Source organism: Azolla caroliniana, unplaced genomic scaffold, assembly GCF_043228905.1.
Source record: "Azolla caroliniana isolate FFs.n. ecotype wild unplaced genomic scaffold, voAzoCaro1.0.p SCAF_9, whole genome shotgun sequence".
NCBI lineage: Eukaryota > Viridiplantae > Streptophyta > Polypodiopsida > Salviniales > Salviniaceae > Azolla > Azolla caroliniana.
This window is the reverse complement of record NW_028230444.1, coordinates 5,284,766-5,302,724: the sequence shown is the minus strand read 5'-3', so window position 1 is coordinate 5,302,724 and position 17,959 is coordinate 5,284,766. Positions and strand designations below refer to the sequence as shown.

The 17,959-nt window shown below is 35.9% G+C and overlaps 1 protein-coding gene across 1 annotated transcript; it reads right to left on the bottom strand.

Annotated features, from left to right (window-relative positions):
- Positions 1 to 2,215: 2,215 nt before the first annotated feature.
- LOC147860004 (mitochondrial carrier protein CoAc1-like) lies at positions 2,216 to 9,391 on the bottom strand. Its single transcript, XM_087324753.1, has 8 exons — positions 9,277 to 9,391; positions 6,731 to 7,369; positions 6,287 to 6,372; positions 5,988 to 6,195; positions 5,682 to 5,784; positions 3,453 to 3,637; positions 3,077 to 3,184; positions 2,216 to 2,854 (listed from the first exon to the last, which is right to left on the bottom strand). Exons 2-8 carry the CDS (start codon positions 6,923 to 6,925, stop codon positions 2,768 to 2,770), a joined length of 972 nt encoding a protein of 323 aa, XP_087180879.1. The 5' UTR covers positions 6,926 to 7,369; positions 9,277 to 9,391; the 3' UTR covers positions 2,216 to 2,767.
- Between the last annotated feature and the right edge of the window lie 8,568 nt (positions 9,392 to 17,959).

Here is a 17,959-nt window from a genome sequence, read left to right as displayed (position 1 = left end):
CTTGTTTTGCATCTTTCAAGCAACACCAACTTTATTTGCCTGTGTTTGGTTAGGATGTATCATATGTATATGAATGAGTATGAATATGCATGATGTACATGTGTGTATGTCTGTGTGTGTTAAGGCTATGGGCTCACGTTTTTTCCTTAAGACTTGTTCATGCCTTTCTCTTGGACAAAGTTGACACCCAAGCTTAGAATTATGGACCCTTTCATAGTCATCATGCATTTTCACGGGGTCACATGTCGGACCTCGGTTTCTAGTCTTCGTGTCTGGGTTCACATTGTCGTCTCAGTCATCATGCATATGTTCACAAGGTCACATGTCAGTTTTGGGTCTTCGTGTCTCGGTTCACACTATGTATCGTCACACTCATCATGCATGTTCACATGGTAACATGTCGGTTTCTAGTTTTCATGATTGGTTCTCTCTCCATCTCCATCTCTCCGTCTCATAGGTCATATTCTATCTTCGAAGATGATAATAAAATCTATCCATCTATCTATCTACGTGGTAGACTACATGTTGGTTGTTTATATTATGCATACTAAACCCAAATAAAGTTGAGCACAAAATAAATCCATGCATCTAGCTAACTAACTTGTCATGTTGTCTTTTCCTGTCCTTGGGGTATATATGGGAGAAAGATGCTAGAATTCTTCATGTTTTATTTTATTTGATATGTTCTACTAAGGAAATTTTGCAATCCTAAACTAACATATGGAAATCTTTTATGAGTAAGAGATTTTTTACTTTTGAAACAACTTTCTATGGGTTCTTGAGGTCTTTCTACATTACATGTTAATTGATATTTCGCTGAACAAATTTGATATTCAATGTTTGCATGCATGCAAAACCAATGTTTACGATATCCATGTAACGCAATTGCATACATAGAAAACGTTGATATTGAAGTAACTTCACTACACCAATTCAAAATGGAATCGCTACAGCAAAAAATATCCATATTTGTGTTGAATCATGTTCACAAAGTTAACTATAACATATTTGATCGAACTGATGTATTGAAATTCACAAAAAAACTATGAACATACAAATCCTAGTGCATACATTTCAAGGCCTTTGTTGACACTTTTTCTTATAATGTTCATCAAAATGTGCACAACTATTTAACAGTAGAGAAAAACAAAGAAGAGGCTAGATGTTTTTCTAAGCCAAGAGGAAATTTAATGCAAGATCAAACCATAAAACTAATTACCCCATCTGTACTAACTAAAACATTTCACCCACACCTCATCATACCCAAGTTTCAATTTCAATGTTCGTACAAGACCCCAATGTACGTATGTAGGTTACACCTTCCGATTGTGAGATTGATGGTGAAAAAGCATGATAGTTTTCAGAAAATCTTGCATTACAGGAGCATTCCATAGCTAAAGATTGCTTTTGTATCACATTATTATACGATCGAGAATTTCATATTCAGCATTGAATAGTGCATCTCATTGTTATTGCGGGACAGCAAAAAGATCCCCAATGTACGTATGTAGCTTAGACCTTCCAATTGTGAGATTAATGGTGAAAAAGCATGATTGTTTTCAGAAAATCTTGCATTACAAGAGCATTCCGTAGCTAAAGATTGCTTTTATATCACATTCTTTAAAATCATACCTATCTCAAAAACCTAACTATCTAAGAAGCAAAATATCCTACATTTTCACCTGAATGGCAACCATAGAAGAGAAAATATGGTCGAGAATTTCATATTCCACATTGAATAGTGCATCTCATTGTTATTACAGCACAGCAAAAGGATCCCACATCCCAAACATGACAAACAAAACTACAAAATTATGTCCATATACAGAAAATACACCTTATTTTCAAACTTCGTGCATGTGTTTGTTTAGTTTGCATGAATCCTAACCATGTATGAAGCACCTACTTAAGCTTCCAATTGGAAACCAGGCTACCAAATTCCAGTTTTTAATAGGAAATGTCTACTCACTAGTTGACACAATCAGCAGCAGATTAAGATTAGAATTTGACCAATCAACTCATGCTCACTTTCCAATTACAGCAGAAATTACATTTATTAATAATCACAAATGCTAAATCTTCGAAACCTCATCATATTCTTTTCAGGTAAGAGATCTTAACTTTTTTTTCGTGTGATTTATTACAAGCCTTTAATTTTTTATTTAATGCAGCAAACTAATTGTACTTTCTGAATTTGAAATACATATTCTGATAATTTTCCCAAAAAGATGATAACAAAAACATAGTGTTGTATGTTTATGCCAATACAATCTTTTTTTAAAATAGTCTTTTGAACCCATTTATGAAGTATTAAAATTTGTCATTACTTGGAGACTGAAAATAAATTTCAGTTGCCATGCTCTAGGGTTGTCCAGGCTATCATCCATGCAGACGTGAAACACTTGAAACATAATAAACTTCCACTGTATACTACCTTAATGTAAGTGATAGAACATGCGTTGAAGAAAGTCAATGGTAGGACAATTTCCATTTCTTTTGTTCCGAATCAAATGCAAACATAGAAAATTGCGTGAGGCAAAAGCACCTTTTCCACCAACTATTCTAGTATTTAATTTAGTTAAGAGTCATTTGTAGTGGTAGTGACATTCCTTAATCAAAGTCATTGAACACCTGCATGTCATTGAAGGGTCATTCTTGCAACTAGCATTAACTCATCATTCGTGTTAATGCTTTTGTTTCTCAATCAACATCCTTAACGACATTCACGGAATTGAAGGTTCATCTTTTGCAAGTGTCACATTGTGTTTCATCTTCCCTGTTGTCGAGGGGGGACACCAAGAATACCTTTGAAAGCATCATAGGTAGCAAATCCTATTGCGACTGATGGTACCAGCTACAAGTACCATCACAAAAAGAAAAGGTTAAATTCACTGATCAGTATAAATATTATTAACAAAATTAACAAATTTCATTTTTAATAGCTCAATTTGTAATAGATATATATTCCTGACTATAAATATAGGTATAATTCCTTGCTCTCATTGTCATTTGTTTTGAAGACACAATAAAGTAACACTTCATTTCATTTAATTTCTCTTTCCCTGATAATGTCTACCTTGATATGATTAATACTAATGCCAGCGTACAACTGCCTCAAGCCTTGTGTACGTACAATTGTAAGAAGTCCATCCAATGTATTCCTATATTTGGCCTCAGATTGTACCTAGCGCACAAACCACATTGGAGAAAGCCAGGGAAAAATAATGGATATGAAAAAACTCAAAATCATGAGACTAAAATACCTCAAACATTTAGGATATTGACCAAAATACTCCAAGGTTTTCAAATTTGAATAGCGTAAATACTCTTAATCAATTTTGCACCAGAAAGAAGTAATCCAGTCATTTTTTAAAAACTAGGCAGTATTTATCCACCAACAAATTAGTGGTATAATTTTTTTTCTAAATATAAAAAGCCTCAATATAACATACTTGCATTTGCCGCCTCACAACATCCAGTGGGTATATGATTGTTTGTCCTGTTAACCCTGCTATGGCTCCACATGCAAGTTTCGCAAAAATCGAATTTTGAGATTCATTTGGCAACGAGGTCTTCAATTTTTCATAGATAAAAAACTTTAGTCCAGCATAAGGAAGCATGCCATATAGAGTAGCACCTGTAAAGAAAAGCTTCTTAGATACCAAAACAATGAATTTTCACATAGATTATAATACCATTTCATTATATGTTAAGTCTGATTTTACCAATTTCTGTTTGACCATCAAAATACCTGAAACTTGTTGGATATTTATCAAAAAACTTAAAAATAAACACCAAAATACCTGAAACATGATTGATATCTACAGGAGAACTCAGTTTCCAAAAACCAGAATTTGCCACGACCATACCATACGTGTCATAGGACAAGACTAAGATGTTCCGGAATATGAGTGTGACGACACGGCATTAAGGCTTTGTGGGCAAGGGGATGGACATGCATAGTACCCCCTGCAGGAAGCTAGTATATAAAGGCACTGTCCTAAGGTTGGGAGGACAATCCATAAAATACACCACATTCTGAAGTTCTTTAAAATGAAAATCGCTACACAGGTAGCCAATCTGTTCATTCAACATGTATTGTGTATCTCTGCATTGCGCAAAACTATTGGCCTCTTTGCGACTCTAGGAACTAAATTGAAATTTCGTAGCAGAGGACGTGCTAAGACTGATAATTACACAAAGAGGGTTAACCAGGTGTTTATAAGACATACTCAGAAAGTTATTTGCTGGTACTTGGGTTTTCATATAACTCAGGGAATCATTCAACAACTAGGTCTTCCCTGTTCAAGCTAAATTATGGGGTTCAGCCAGCTTGTCTATATTTAATAGGATTGGAAAAAGAAATATCTAACCCAATATGGAGAGAGAGACATTTTGTCAGCACAAGATACAATATGAGAGTCATGATACATATTGGAAAAAGAAATATCCGGCCCAATATGGAGAGAGAGACATTTTGTTAGCACGAGATGTAATCCAAGATCATTACAGGTAGAAGAGCAGTGGGTTACACCACGTATTGGTTCCGCTATTAAGCTGCCTAAACTGTCTCCAAGATATCGTGGTCCATGGATAATGATAAAGAAATAGAAACTGGCAAATAGTCATATCCATCCCGTGTTACATGTTAGTGGATAGATGGTGAATTGTCTACTAAATGAAGACAAGATGACAAGATGGTTGATGGTAATGTGGAACTGCAGAGTCTTTCAGTTAACTTGGAACTGGATCATATCCTAGACATCGTGGTCCATGGATAATGATAAAGAAATAGAAACTGGCAAATAGTCATATCCATCCGTGTTACATGTTGGTGGATAGATGGTGAATTGTCTACTAAATGAAGACAAGATGACAAGATGGTGGATGGTAATGTGGAACTGCAGAGTCTTTCAGTTAACTTGGAACTGGATCATATCCTAGACATTCAAGAGACGTTGAGGATTGTGCTTTCCACCAATTTCTGGTGTCTTGGAAAGGTCATCCTTTGTGCTACTTTGGAATCTGTGTGAGTTTCAGGTGTTTCTAGACTTTGTTATCAAGGAAGATGACTGATCATTCAGTCCTCCTGGTAGTATCAAGGACCATCCTGGGAAGTCTTAGGCATGAGTGTGGACACAAAACATCAAGGATGTGTAGGCAAAAGGGCTAGTATGCCTGCACAAGACTAAGGTTCTGTGGGCATACTAACCCCTTTACATAGGAGCTAGTATATAAAGGCGTGTCCTAGAGTTGGGGCAAGAAGTCTTAGAACACATCTGCCTCTGTTATTGCTTTTGCCACTGCTTCATCGTCTTCTTCTTCTTTTCCTTCATCAGATATCTATTCTTTTTCTTTCAGAGAGAGAGAGAGAGCATGCCAGTCTTCAATGCTTCACTAGTTCAGAAGGGTATTCACATAATCTTTAAAACCAAATTTATTTTGAAAACTGAAGGAATGCATTTCTTTAAGGTTGGATTCTAGGAAGAACACCAAAACACCCTGAACTTGTTTGCCATTTACAACAATAACCCTCAGTTTCAAATGCATACTCGATGGTGGGCAAAAACAAATTTCCCATTCATTTTAATTTTGAGTTTATTTCCGATAAATTCCAAAATATAAACATCTGTGATCCAGTCTTATTCCAAGAGAAATATGCAACAATTCTTGTTGCTTACCAACTCCACGATACAAGCCTCGTATCCCACTTTCCTGCAAAGTCTTGGAAAAAAGGTGGCCAATTCCTCGATAAACTGTCGTATTTGCAGCTACATCCTTGACCTGTCAAATCAGGTACAATAAACATTGCTATCTTCCAGAAAAATAGACCTAAATGAGAGAGAGAGAGAGAGATGTGACGCAATGTGATGCGATACAATATGATATGATGCAATACACAACAAGACAATAAAGTAACATGACATACCCTACCATGCAGTTTCAAAAACAAAAGAAAGAGAAGAGTAGGTAGAGAACTATCGAACCTGATATGCCAATCTAGTTCTAGCCAAGTCTAATGGATAAGTGCAAAGGACAGCAGTCCCTCCGGCCATGGAACCAGCAAGAAGGTCTACATATGCACCAGGTGATACATGTGGATAATGATCTATTATCAACCTCCTGTATTGCTCATACGTCATAAAGTGTAAAGCTGCATATGGCACAACTCTTATCACACTAGCTCCATTTCCCCTGTAAATATGTTAACATGATATTATCTTGTGTTTTATCTTTTCTATAATGCTGCATTTGTTAGATATAATCCACTGATGCAGGTACTTACTTGTAGAAACCAGGAAATCCCTCTTTAGTGAGGATAAATCTTAATGATTGCCTAATTCCTAAACTTTGAAACTTCTGATACCTTGTCTGCATGCCAAAACCAAAACATAATAGATTAATATATGGTAAATATATATAATCCACATTTAGCACCACAAACAATGGATTAATTACCAATTGTTGATATAATAGAAACCATAGATTCTTACTACAGCATTTAAAAGCACAATTTTACCAAGACAAAGTTCCAAGGTTTTAAGCAATCTTGTGCTGTACATCCTCTTTTGCATTGAACAAAAATGTTCAGAAAGGGGAGGGGCTATATATAAGGTGGCTAAAATTGAATCTCACGATTCCCATTCCCCACCTTATAGTAGTCTAATATATTGAAATGATATAAAATGCTTGGTTGGAAGATACTATATTGCTGAGAAGGAATATTCACCTGGTATAGAATCTTGACACGCTCAAGAGGAGCAACAATCGTCTTTGCAATACCCCCCGCAGCACCCCCTGCAATGAGCTCCTTAGCGTAGACAGGAATTGTATCACTTACTGACACAAATTCACAGCTCATAGTATCCTCTTTAGAAACCCTTGTTGATGTTTCTGGAGAGATTATTGTAGCTCCAGAATCCATTTTTTATAACTATATTATTGTTAAATGTTTAGATAAAGGAGCTTATTTATGGCCCAATAAGGACAAAGATATATATAAATATATATGTATCTATGTGTACATATATATATGAATGTTTGCGGTATTTTTGAGGGAAGAATGTTCAAGATTTGAGCCTCGTTTATGTTTACGAGGCTTTAAATTAGTCTGTATCCAATTTCGCAAATTGTTTATCCCATCTGTCACATGCCGAGAAGTGGCAACAATGAATGTCTACAATTTGGAGCCTTCGGGAAACTTCGGAGACCATCCAACCTCCAAATTGAATTTTCAAGGGCAGATTAGACATCCAAAATATGCTCGATTTTAAGGATGATAAAATGCAAAAAGAACTATTGAGGTAGAAAATCAAATAAAAGAATAAGTCACTATAAACACTTCAAATGGCCCTTGATCAAAGCAAACCTGCCACAAAATCAACATACAAAATAATTTGACTTTGTGGTTAATACGATGAACAAACGTGAAAAAAAAATGCAATCAAAGCATGTCTACTTGTTAGATATCAGTTAATTGAAAATAAATGTTATACAGATGGAAAAAACGGATTCTGTCACCAGACCGTATTATTTATGTTTTTCTTCTGAGCTTATTTAACCATTATTTATTTCTATTCTAATTCTATTTTTCTTTTTATTTGCTCATCAGAACCCATGCCTCTCTCTACCATCAGCCAACCTTACTACTACTCATACTGTACATAGTTATGTCATAATTGTAAAATCATCTCAAGAGTTATTATCAATGGCAATGCCACCTCCTTCATTAAGATCACTGTTGTGTATCCTTATAAAGCCTGGAGATTTTATTTCTTCAGTATGGTTCCCATACATAGTGGTCATGCACTTCATGTTTTTAAAATCATCTCAAGAGTCAATATCATTTGTTGCGCCACTTATTCATTAACATCATTATCATGAAGCTTTAGAAAACCTAGCGGTTCTATTTTTTCAGTATGGAAAACCTGAAGTTACCCATATTTGTTATCATTATTTCGTAAGCACATCTTGGCTTGGCCTAGAGTAGTCATTCACGTATATTTTCTTTTCTCTTTTCTTTTTTCTCACAGCATTTGGCCATGTTCAATGCCTTAATTTTACTGACACATGGACTTGGGTTTCTACTCTCACTGGGGTCGCTAAATTATTAGATGGCCCAATGGAATGTAGATATGACCTTCTATTCTCCATTAAACAACCTTACCAACAGAGATATACACATTTAGGCACTCTGCCTATCAAATTCAAACTTGGGATTTTCACAATGAAATAAAGAAGACAAACAAGAGTAGGAAGCTCTCCTATAATGCAAATGGTTAAAAAGATGGAATGTGGATGAGCACTCCGGGAGAACATGACTATGAAGAACACTGAACAATGCCTTGTGAACACACTAGCCAACAAATGTAAAGGAGATACAATGCATACAAAATTGGAGTATTGTCAGACTCACATCAAACTGATATGTTGGGAAATCTACAGTAAATGTCAGGGAGCATGCACCCAATAGTACATGATCCATTCAAAGCATGAAAAACAATCTTTCTCTTCTCTATAAATGGAGTCAGCATCTCATAATCGAGAATGGATCATACAGAGAAATAAAGAGTAAATCAAATTTCCGTGTTGTCAAAATCTAATGTGTAAAGAGCACTTTACACTCCAATGTAAAGAATATGCCACTGTTCCGGAATGCATCCTAATCTAGATCATTCAATGTGCCAATCTCATACAAACTCCTCCAACAAACTCAATTTTCGAAATACAGGAAGAGACTCTTTATAGCGCATGCCTTAGTAGACCCAAAGAGGTTGCAACCATAATTGTGTGTTAGAAAAAAATAAAATAAATTATACTTTGCTAAAATGGAGTTGTGTGCATTATCTTTTCCATTGGAAAAGGATATTGTATCTATAAAAACAGAAGTTTGGGTTTTCCGATGGAGGAAATGCATTAATCACATCACAAAACAAAATTTGTAAACCTACCTGAGAAATTTATAATGCCTGATAATCATCCGCGGAAATCCAGTAACAGGACCTCTCAGAGAGTATGAAGATAAGTAATCTCCCTCTAAAACAGAGGAAGCCCAACTTCAATTCCTACCATGTGGTCAGGCCCAGGCCCAGGCCCGTCCCCATCTCGTTAGAATATATTCATTGTCACGCTAATACTCTCTCTATTTTTCTGGCTAGGACTAAAGAAAAGCTTACAAACCCTAAGACGAAAAGAATAGGCAAGCAAAGTCTCTCTTGCTCTCTCGAGAAGCCTTGCTTTACTTAAAAAGGATGTTAAGAGCACATGGATGTGTACCTGATACGCGCACCATCGTAATCATCATCAGAGGAAGGAGCAGAGCAGATCCAGAGAACACCATGGTAGCAGAACAGAACAGAACAGAGGATCACAAGACTCTTCCTTCATTTAGTCGTCATTTATATGTATGTATATGTATATGTACATATTAGTTGTAATTTATATGTATATACGTATACGGTATATATATGTCATATACATATACATATACATATACATGTATACATGTATATGTATATCATATACATATACATATGATATGTATATATGTATAACAGTATATGTATATCATATATGTATATGTATATGTGAATGTGAATGGCTATGTGTATCTATACCATATAATGTATATACATATATACATACACATACATATACATATAGATGGTATATATATCCATATGTATGTATGTACACATGTACATCATGATATCTGTATATATAATATATACATAGACACATACATATACGTATGGATGGTATGTATATACATCCATATGTATGTATGTACACATTTATACATATCTATATATGTATATATACATACATATACAAGTGTTCCATGGAAGCCCTCTTCTTAAGAATGGAGTAATTTGGGTGAAACCCCTCCCAGAAGCTAACTTCTCTCAAGTTAGGGAAAAATATGAATGGATCATATGGATATGATGGCGAACTATAACCTCCTATTGCCGCTTGCGGGAGCTTCATATGTATATCGTTGGCTTAGATGTTGCCCCCCCAATCGGTGGCATACGTTTTAGCCCCTCAATTGTTGATACATGGGCACAGATTGTTGATACATGGGCAAATGCTGACAAATTGGAACACGGTTCGAAACAGTTGAGATTTGGTGGATTAACTATTTGTTTATAGTTTTGCATTGATAACATTGCCCCCCCCAATTGGTCGCATACGTTTTAGCCCCTTGATTGTTGATACATGGGCACATGCTGACAAATTGGAAGACGGTTCCAAACAGTGGAGATTTGGTGGATTGACTATTTGTTTATAGTTTTGCATTGATAACATTGGGTATATGCCATGTTTTGACAAAAGAACAAATTCCCATGTGACATGTTATCAAATTAGCTACCATAACCCAAGAATGTGCATCTTTGTGAAACTTCAAACGATGGGACCATTGCAATAATTACTATAAGCCCAATTCAATAGGAAAAGTTAAAGGCTTCAAGGAAGTTTGTTTTTTTCACATCTCTCCACTTATAATGGTTAATGTACTTCTCAAATGTAAGTCCAATGCATTTGTTGTTTTTGGACTCTCTTGCTAGCTTATAAATAACATGAAATACATCTACCATGTAGGGAGGAAGCCCCACCAGAATGGCAATTGATTGCATCCAATCATGTATACTCCTCTCATCCTTGAATAGGCTAAATTCTTAATGCACTCACTAATATTGTTTGATAATATTGACATGATTGGCGGAGTTACCAACTCGCAAATTGCCCTCAATACCAACATATAGTGGTTTTTGCCTTTTATCATCTTTCCCCGCTCTTTCTCCGCTTCCGCTTCCACTTGTGCTTGCATCAGAACTATGTATATACGTTTGTATCCTTTTACTAGTTTTGAAGCATGGCAATTGAACATAGTAATAGATAGTCCTATCCATTAAACAAACATTTCCAATAATTATCTTTGGTTATGAAATATGTTTCCAATATTGCATGTCCATTGAGATGTACAAACATTTCTAATTTTGTTCATTGGCCATTGATCTAGTTGACAAACCACACGTTGTAATAAATACGCTCTACAAAATTGTATCATCACCATCATGATTCCAAATATAGAGAAACTCATGTGCAACAATTTGAAACAATCCAATTTGTATTATTACTTAAGAAACATATTATCCCACATGGCTTCGCCTAATATCAAGATTTGCAATATTGTCATGATTATACAAAATCACATAGGTTTAGAGACCATGACTCTCTCAATCTACACGTTAAACTTTAACCATTACATTATCACATGAGATATGAAAATGATCACAACTAGTATTGTACATATTTTCATTATGTGACACTCTATGCTATGCTTATTTTAGTGCATTATGTAATAGTTATACATGATCAATAAGTAATAAGCATCAATGATATGCAAGTGAGAGCATGCATCACAACTAGGTGGTACAGATGCATATGACTATGAGTACTACATATAGGAAAGACCGCCATGCTATCAAACCAATTATAGTTCAATGTCAATCTTCGGTATATAACCTTGTACCTTTTGTTCTTCTATAATAAAATTCTTTTCCTTATTTTCCTATCTCAATCAAGTATTGTTTTTACCATACAAAGCTTTTCCCAAAGCTTTGGACTCCATCAATCAACAAGAGCACATGCACATATTGTCAAAGCTTGATTGCCTCACAACCAAGTTTCTTGCATTAGAATAAGGGAATCAAAGGTTGCTTAGAGGCCTACAATACATGAGTACTTATAAAGTCATAACAATATGAGTTATCCCCATGGGTCCACTAACTAGAAGCAAAAATATTATTTATTACAACAAGTGTTCGGAGTACAAAACTCCCTCAAGCAATCAAAAGTCAATTTCCCAATGAGGTATGGAAATACGCAACCTCAAATTTCATGATTCTTGATTCAAGACCATTTGGCAATTCAAATGTATCGAAGAAAATACACAATTAATGTTGTTTGACTTGGATTAGGCAAAATTTTGTTTACATATATGAAACAAGTGTAGTTCATACCATTGCTCGAGAAGAGGTTGTTCTTACGAGAAGATTTTGATAGCTATATTAAGGAACTTCCATCAAACTTCAAAAGTAAACAATATCTAAAGCTTCATAGATATGAGGATGAATATAAACAAAATCTAAAGAGATTGGCTTAGGTTGACTCATGCAATAGACTTTTTCCTTCTAGTATGTCACATTCCATGGGATAAAGAAGCTTTAATGGATGACTTTTGAAATGGGCTATGCAATTATGTGAAGGATTTTCTCCTTTCTTCTATGAAGTTCCCACCCAAATCTCTTACATATTTTCTGAAATGCTTTGGACACCAACAAGTATTATCTCCTAGATTAAAGCAGAAATATTCCTATAGAGATCAAGGTAGTACCTTGTTGAGGACCATTTTCTAATGCTGAGAAACAATTCTATTTTTGGTCCTCTAATTAGTTATAGTAATACTAATAGGCCTAGTAAGCCAACCCACAAGCATAGTTTTCACATTTTGAGCAACAAAAATGAGTAAGTCCAACCCAAAATTGGAACCATTTTATTGGACAATTCATGTTCCCTAGATTCAATTCAAGTCTAGTGTTGGTTCTATTTCACCAAATCAAATTATGATTTTTTTTGTTGCATAAGTTGAGCTTAGTAAATCGAGATGTCATTGTTGACACTCAGTATGGTGTCTAGTCGACTATTGTTAAGTGGTCGGCTGGTCGATTGTGTAGGCTTATGCGGAATGTGTATGTTGATATTGTTGAGGAACAACAAGGATAGAGACGTTGTATTACAAGGAGGAGGTTCTTCCTATTAATACATGAGTGGGCTTTGAACACGTTCGCATTCAGAAGTGGAATGGTTGCGCATAATTGGAAGGATAAGGAATATTCCATTTGATTTAAGGGTTTTTTTAACAATTTCAAAAAACATGTGATACATGTATCACATGTGCACAAAGATTCAATGGAAAAGCTTAAAATCTCACCATTTTATAAAATTGAAAAATCACAAAAAATCACAAAAAATCACAAAATTCACAAAGTTATGCCATGTTAAATTACCATAAAAATAACAACTCATGTTGTTGGCAACAAACAATAATCATGTAAAGAATCGGGTATGATTCTTGTGTAGTGGAAGAGATGTGTGTTATGTGTATGTGTGAGAGGAATTAGAGGAGAGATGAGAGAACACAAGATAAATAGAAAAAGGAATACTCAAGAAGAAAGTGAATATTTCACAAGTAGAATAAGAATTACAAAATGTAGCATAACAAGGAGTCACAACCGACTTGTATGAAGTATGAGGAGGGTGCTTTATACAGAGTTACCCTCTCTCTTCATTAACTTACAACAACCATTCTCTCTCTTGGGGAATGTAAAGACTCATAGTCATGGGGAATATGTAACTCATTAGTTATGTGTCATAGAATATGATTCTATGACACATAGTTAATGTGTAGAGAGTAGTGGTGTGACTCTTGACCTTTGAGTAATCATGGATTCTCAAAAGGTGTGTTCACACGTTGCACTATGTTGAGCTTGATTCTCAACACAACCAACATATATATGGCTTGATTTAACTTTATACAGACTAGTTTAAGTAATTATTAAAATGTTGAATACAATTATTATATTAAAAATAATATCTTTATTTATTGTATTAATATAATATTAAATAATATAGACATTATATTGAGGGAGCTTCTGTTTAGAGAGGAGTTTATGTTTAGAGAGGAGCTTATCAGTTTTTTATGTTAGCCTAAGCACATAACTTAAAGAGCTCTGTGTGGACCTTAAGCCATGAGTGAAGACTCATCGTTCTCGATTGAAGAATATTGTTTGTCATTAGACTCTTCATTTTCTACCGAAGAGTATTGTCTGTCGACAGACTCACCATTTTCTATTGACGAATATTGTCTGTCGACAGACTCACCATTTTCTATCGAAGAATATTGTCTGAGCTCATCTTCACCTACAACGAATGTGAATAATGACACATGTGAAGAGTTCTCTATTGAAGAATACGATATTAATAAAGATACGAAGAATGAAGGTAGTGCCAATGAAACATCGAATATCATGGGCGATGGTCACAACAAAGAATTGGATAGTAACAAGGTTACACTAACTTCTATGTAGGAAGAGAAATCTGGAAGCCTTATGAATATTAGAAGAATCCCACGAAGAATTCGTCTAGCTAGATTTAACTTGGTGACATCAGATAAGAAGATTGGATTTGATGTCAAAAAAATATGTTGTGCCCGTGGTTGTATATCTATGATTGGAAAATCAAAGTTGCGAGAATTAAGGCGATACTATTTTTCGATGACTGGTGATGAGCAAGACACTTACCTCGGGTCACATATGCAACTAGTGTCCGACAAATGTACGGGGATCAAAGTATCATTCGAGTATTATATCTTCCATGCGCAACAGATATGTAGAGTTGCATTCAAAATTGCGTTATGTGTTAGTAACATGCAGCTAAATAGAGTACAACAACGTCTACTTAGCGGGGATTAGATGCTCAATTGTAAAGAGGTTCCAAGTATGAAAGGTGCAATTGGAAGACATGCTATTGGTTGGATGAAAAGTTACTTTCAGTTAAATTGTGAAGTAATGCCCACTATAGGTAGGATGCACCTCTCTGACAATTACACATGTCGGGAAGTTTATGATGTCTATCGATATGATATGGTGGGCTCACGTAATAAATTTGTCACATATAGCCAATTCACAAGATTATGGAGAGCTCAGTTTTCAAATGTTATCATTCCACGTAAAGTACGCATGGGGTATTGCTCCATTTGTGCAAATCTTAAAAGTTTGACTAAAGGTGCAAAGACACCAATGGAAAAGGATATGAGTAAGAAATTACTATAGGAGCATCGTGAGGCACAATCGTTAGAACAAAAGAAGGCGATGCATCATAGAGAGAAGTGTTTGAAGAGGCCCGAACATTACATGTGCTTAGTGATAGATGGCATGGACCAGATGAAGACGTGCTTGCCGCATATGCGGAGGCTCCCCAAAGACGTCAATGATGAGTGCCTTGTTCAAAATTATGCACTTGGTGGGATGCTTGGCTTATAATAGGTCAGTTGGACCTCACATCTTCATTACATACCCCAATGTTCACAATGACCCTAACCTAATAGTTACAGTGATTCACTGAGTTTTGATGTCTTGGGGCCAACCGTTCCCCCCTGTTCTATACATTCAATTGGACAATACTGCTAGAGAGAACAAAAATTCAATTGTGTTTGGCTATCTAAGTATGTTGGTCAACCAATGATTGTTTAGAAAAGTGAAAGTCAATTTTCTTTTGGTTGGCCACACACATGATCATATAGATAAGATGTTTAGCACATTCTCCAGACAGTTGTCTCGGCATGATGCTTTCACATTACCTAAACTATTTGATGTCATTTGTGATGCATATACACCACGCCCAAAAGTGTTACACTTGAAGGAGGTATATGACTTTAAGAGATATATATCAAATGGGGGTGTTGGGAATGTTAAAGTGCTCGCCAAGTTAAACAATATAAGCTTCAATCACATTTTTATGATAAAGAAAAAGGAAATAAGTGGTTCTATGCTTTTGTATGCTAAACAATATTTATCTTTTACAACATGGGAACCTGAAGGTGGTTGCCAGTTATTACTTTGTATGTCGAGTACAATTGTCCATGGAGCTAAACAAATGCCAATTGAGAAGAAAGGACAGTGGCATAGTGACTTGGTATCAGAATAAAAACGGTTATGGCTCCAAGCCTTAGAAGAAAAAAGAAAGCATATTGAGGCCGCCAAGAAATATGCCGCACAACAAGACACGTCATGGTGGGATGTATTTTTTAGTGACCAGAAAGGAATTATAGACAATTGTGTATTTGGTGATAATTGGAATTTGGAAACGCCATTCACATGGTCGCTACAACATGATCCTGTAAATAAAACTCTGGAGCAACCAACAAAGGCGATTAATGATAGTTTGGTCCATCCACAACAAAGAGACATTTATGTGGGACCAAGGATGACCAAAGCAGGCGAAGCTAGATGGCAATGCAATTTGCAAGAGCTCGCGACGGGGATGTTGATTGCAACGCCGACTGATGAGAACTCACATGGCCACCAATTTTGGGTTGGTAAAATTCTAGAAGTGCTAATGCATGAAATAGAAAACACGATCAAGTCTATAAACGTTCATTGGTACAACACTAGAAGTGCAAATGCTTTTACAGGTAAGTATACATTGGAGATGATTGAATGCCCAATGACAAGGGGAGGTAGGATGAGGAAGCGAAACATTCGTAACACATCGACCCTTGATATCTTTGATGTGGATATCATTGTGTACGACTTCACGCTTACAAAAGCCGGACGATTAAGGAAGTCAACAATAGATATAATAAAAGAAAAATTACCAGGTCTACAAGGTGGCTTGAGTCGAAGGCAAAGGAGATTTGCTGCATATAATCTAGAGTCAAACCATTTGGTTTATGATGAAGATAATGCACTGATTGGTACATCCGAGGATGACAAGGAGGAATCGTCATTGTATATTAGTTATATTAGTGATTCTCCGTAAAGGAGTGATCATGAATGTATTTTTGGCTATTAAGTGTAACTACATTCCGCTTGTAACAAATCGAGTAATATAAAAGCATGTGTTTTGAATTCTTATGATTTCTAAAAAATCGTTTCTTATAAAATAACATTGGTTGTGAAGTTTGTGATATAAATTGAGAATGTAACTTTTTGAAATTCCTCTTTTTTTATTCACTTCTAAATCACGAAAATAGTGGATTTTTAACCTTTTTCATAGTATATTTGAACATGTATGATACTAGTATCATTGTGTTTTGTAAAATAATTGAAAAAGCCCTAAAATCAGCCAAAATATTCCTTATCCTTCCATTTATGCGCGATCCTTCCACTTGTGAACACGAACGTGTTTAGGGAAGATGGTGAAATATCTTCCCTAGAGGATATTAAGGATGAGATTAAAAGCGACATGGAATTAGCGAAAACCGGTTGGGTTGATGTAGTAAAACGTAATATTAAAAAGGAGCTAAAGGATGAACATAATGTAAACACTACCCTTGAGGAGGAGAAAATGCGTCAAGCTTGACACCTAAATGTACGAGTCATTGGGCTCAAGGAAGGGGCATCTCCCGACGAAGATGCACAAACACTAGGGAAAATACGTGACACTACTAGGAAGAGAGCTTTAGTCCTTCAGTTTAAGGACTTAGGATCTAGAATCAAATTTTTTTAAAAGCGACTAATTCTTCGAGGATTGGGTGGGGACCCTATCTACCTCGATGAAGACCTCACCAATATGCAAATTGAGCATTGTAAAACCTATATGCCACGAGTCATACAAGCTCATAAAGAAGGGCATCATGCTTTTTACCGAGATGGACGTGTGATAATAAATGATCGTGCCGCCAATTGACGGTGTGTGGCCCATGTGACAGACAATAAAATTAGGATGACTTTATGGATCTGTAACAGTGCACTTTGGACACACGTTGGATGTCTAGAGGATATTTTGAAGGTATCTGATATACTTTTCTTAGTAGAAACACATCACTCAAGGGGACGTCTTCCTCGTAGGAGATTTCAATGCGAGAACCCAATCCCGACAATGCACAATATTTCAGATGGATAAAAACCTAGAAATGGTGAATGTTGACCCTTTAGCCATAGGCATAACACATACATCAAAAGATCAAGGTGCGGACGCCACACGCTTTGGCCATCATCTACTTGAACTTGGAAGTCGACACCAGATGATCATATATAATGGATTAGCCGAGTGGCCAAGCTCGGAAGAGCTCACATGTTTCCTGCATGGAGGAGGAGAAAGCACAGTTGATTATCTAATAGGACGCCTTGAAGCTACCCACATGGTCAACTCCTTCCGGGTGGCCCCATGC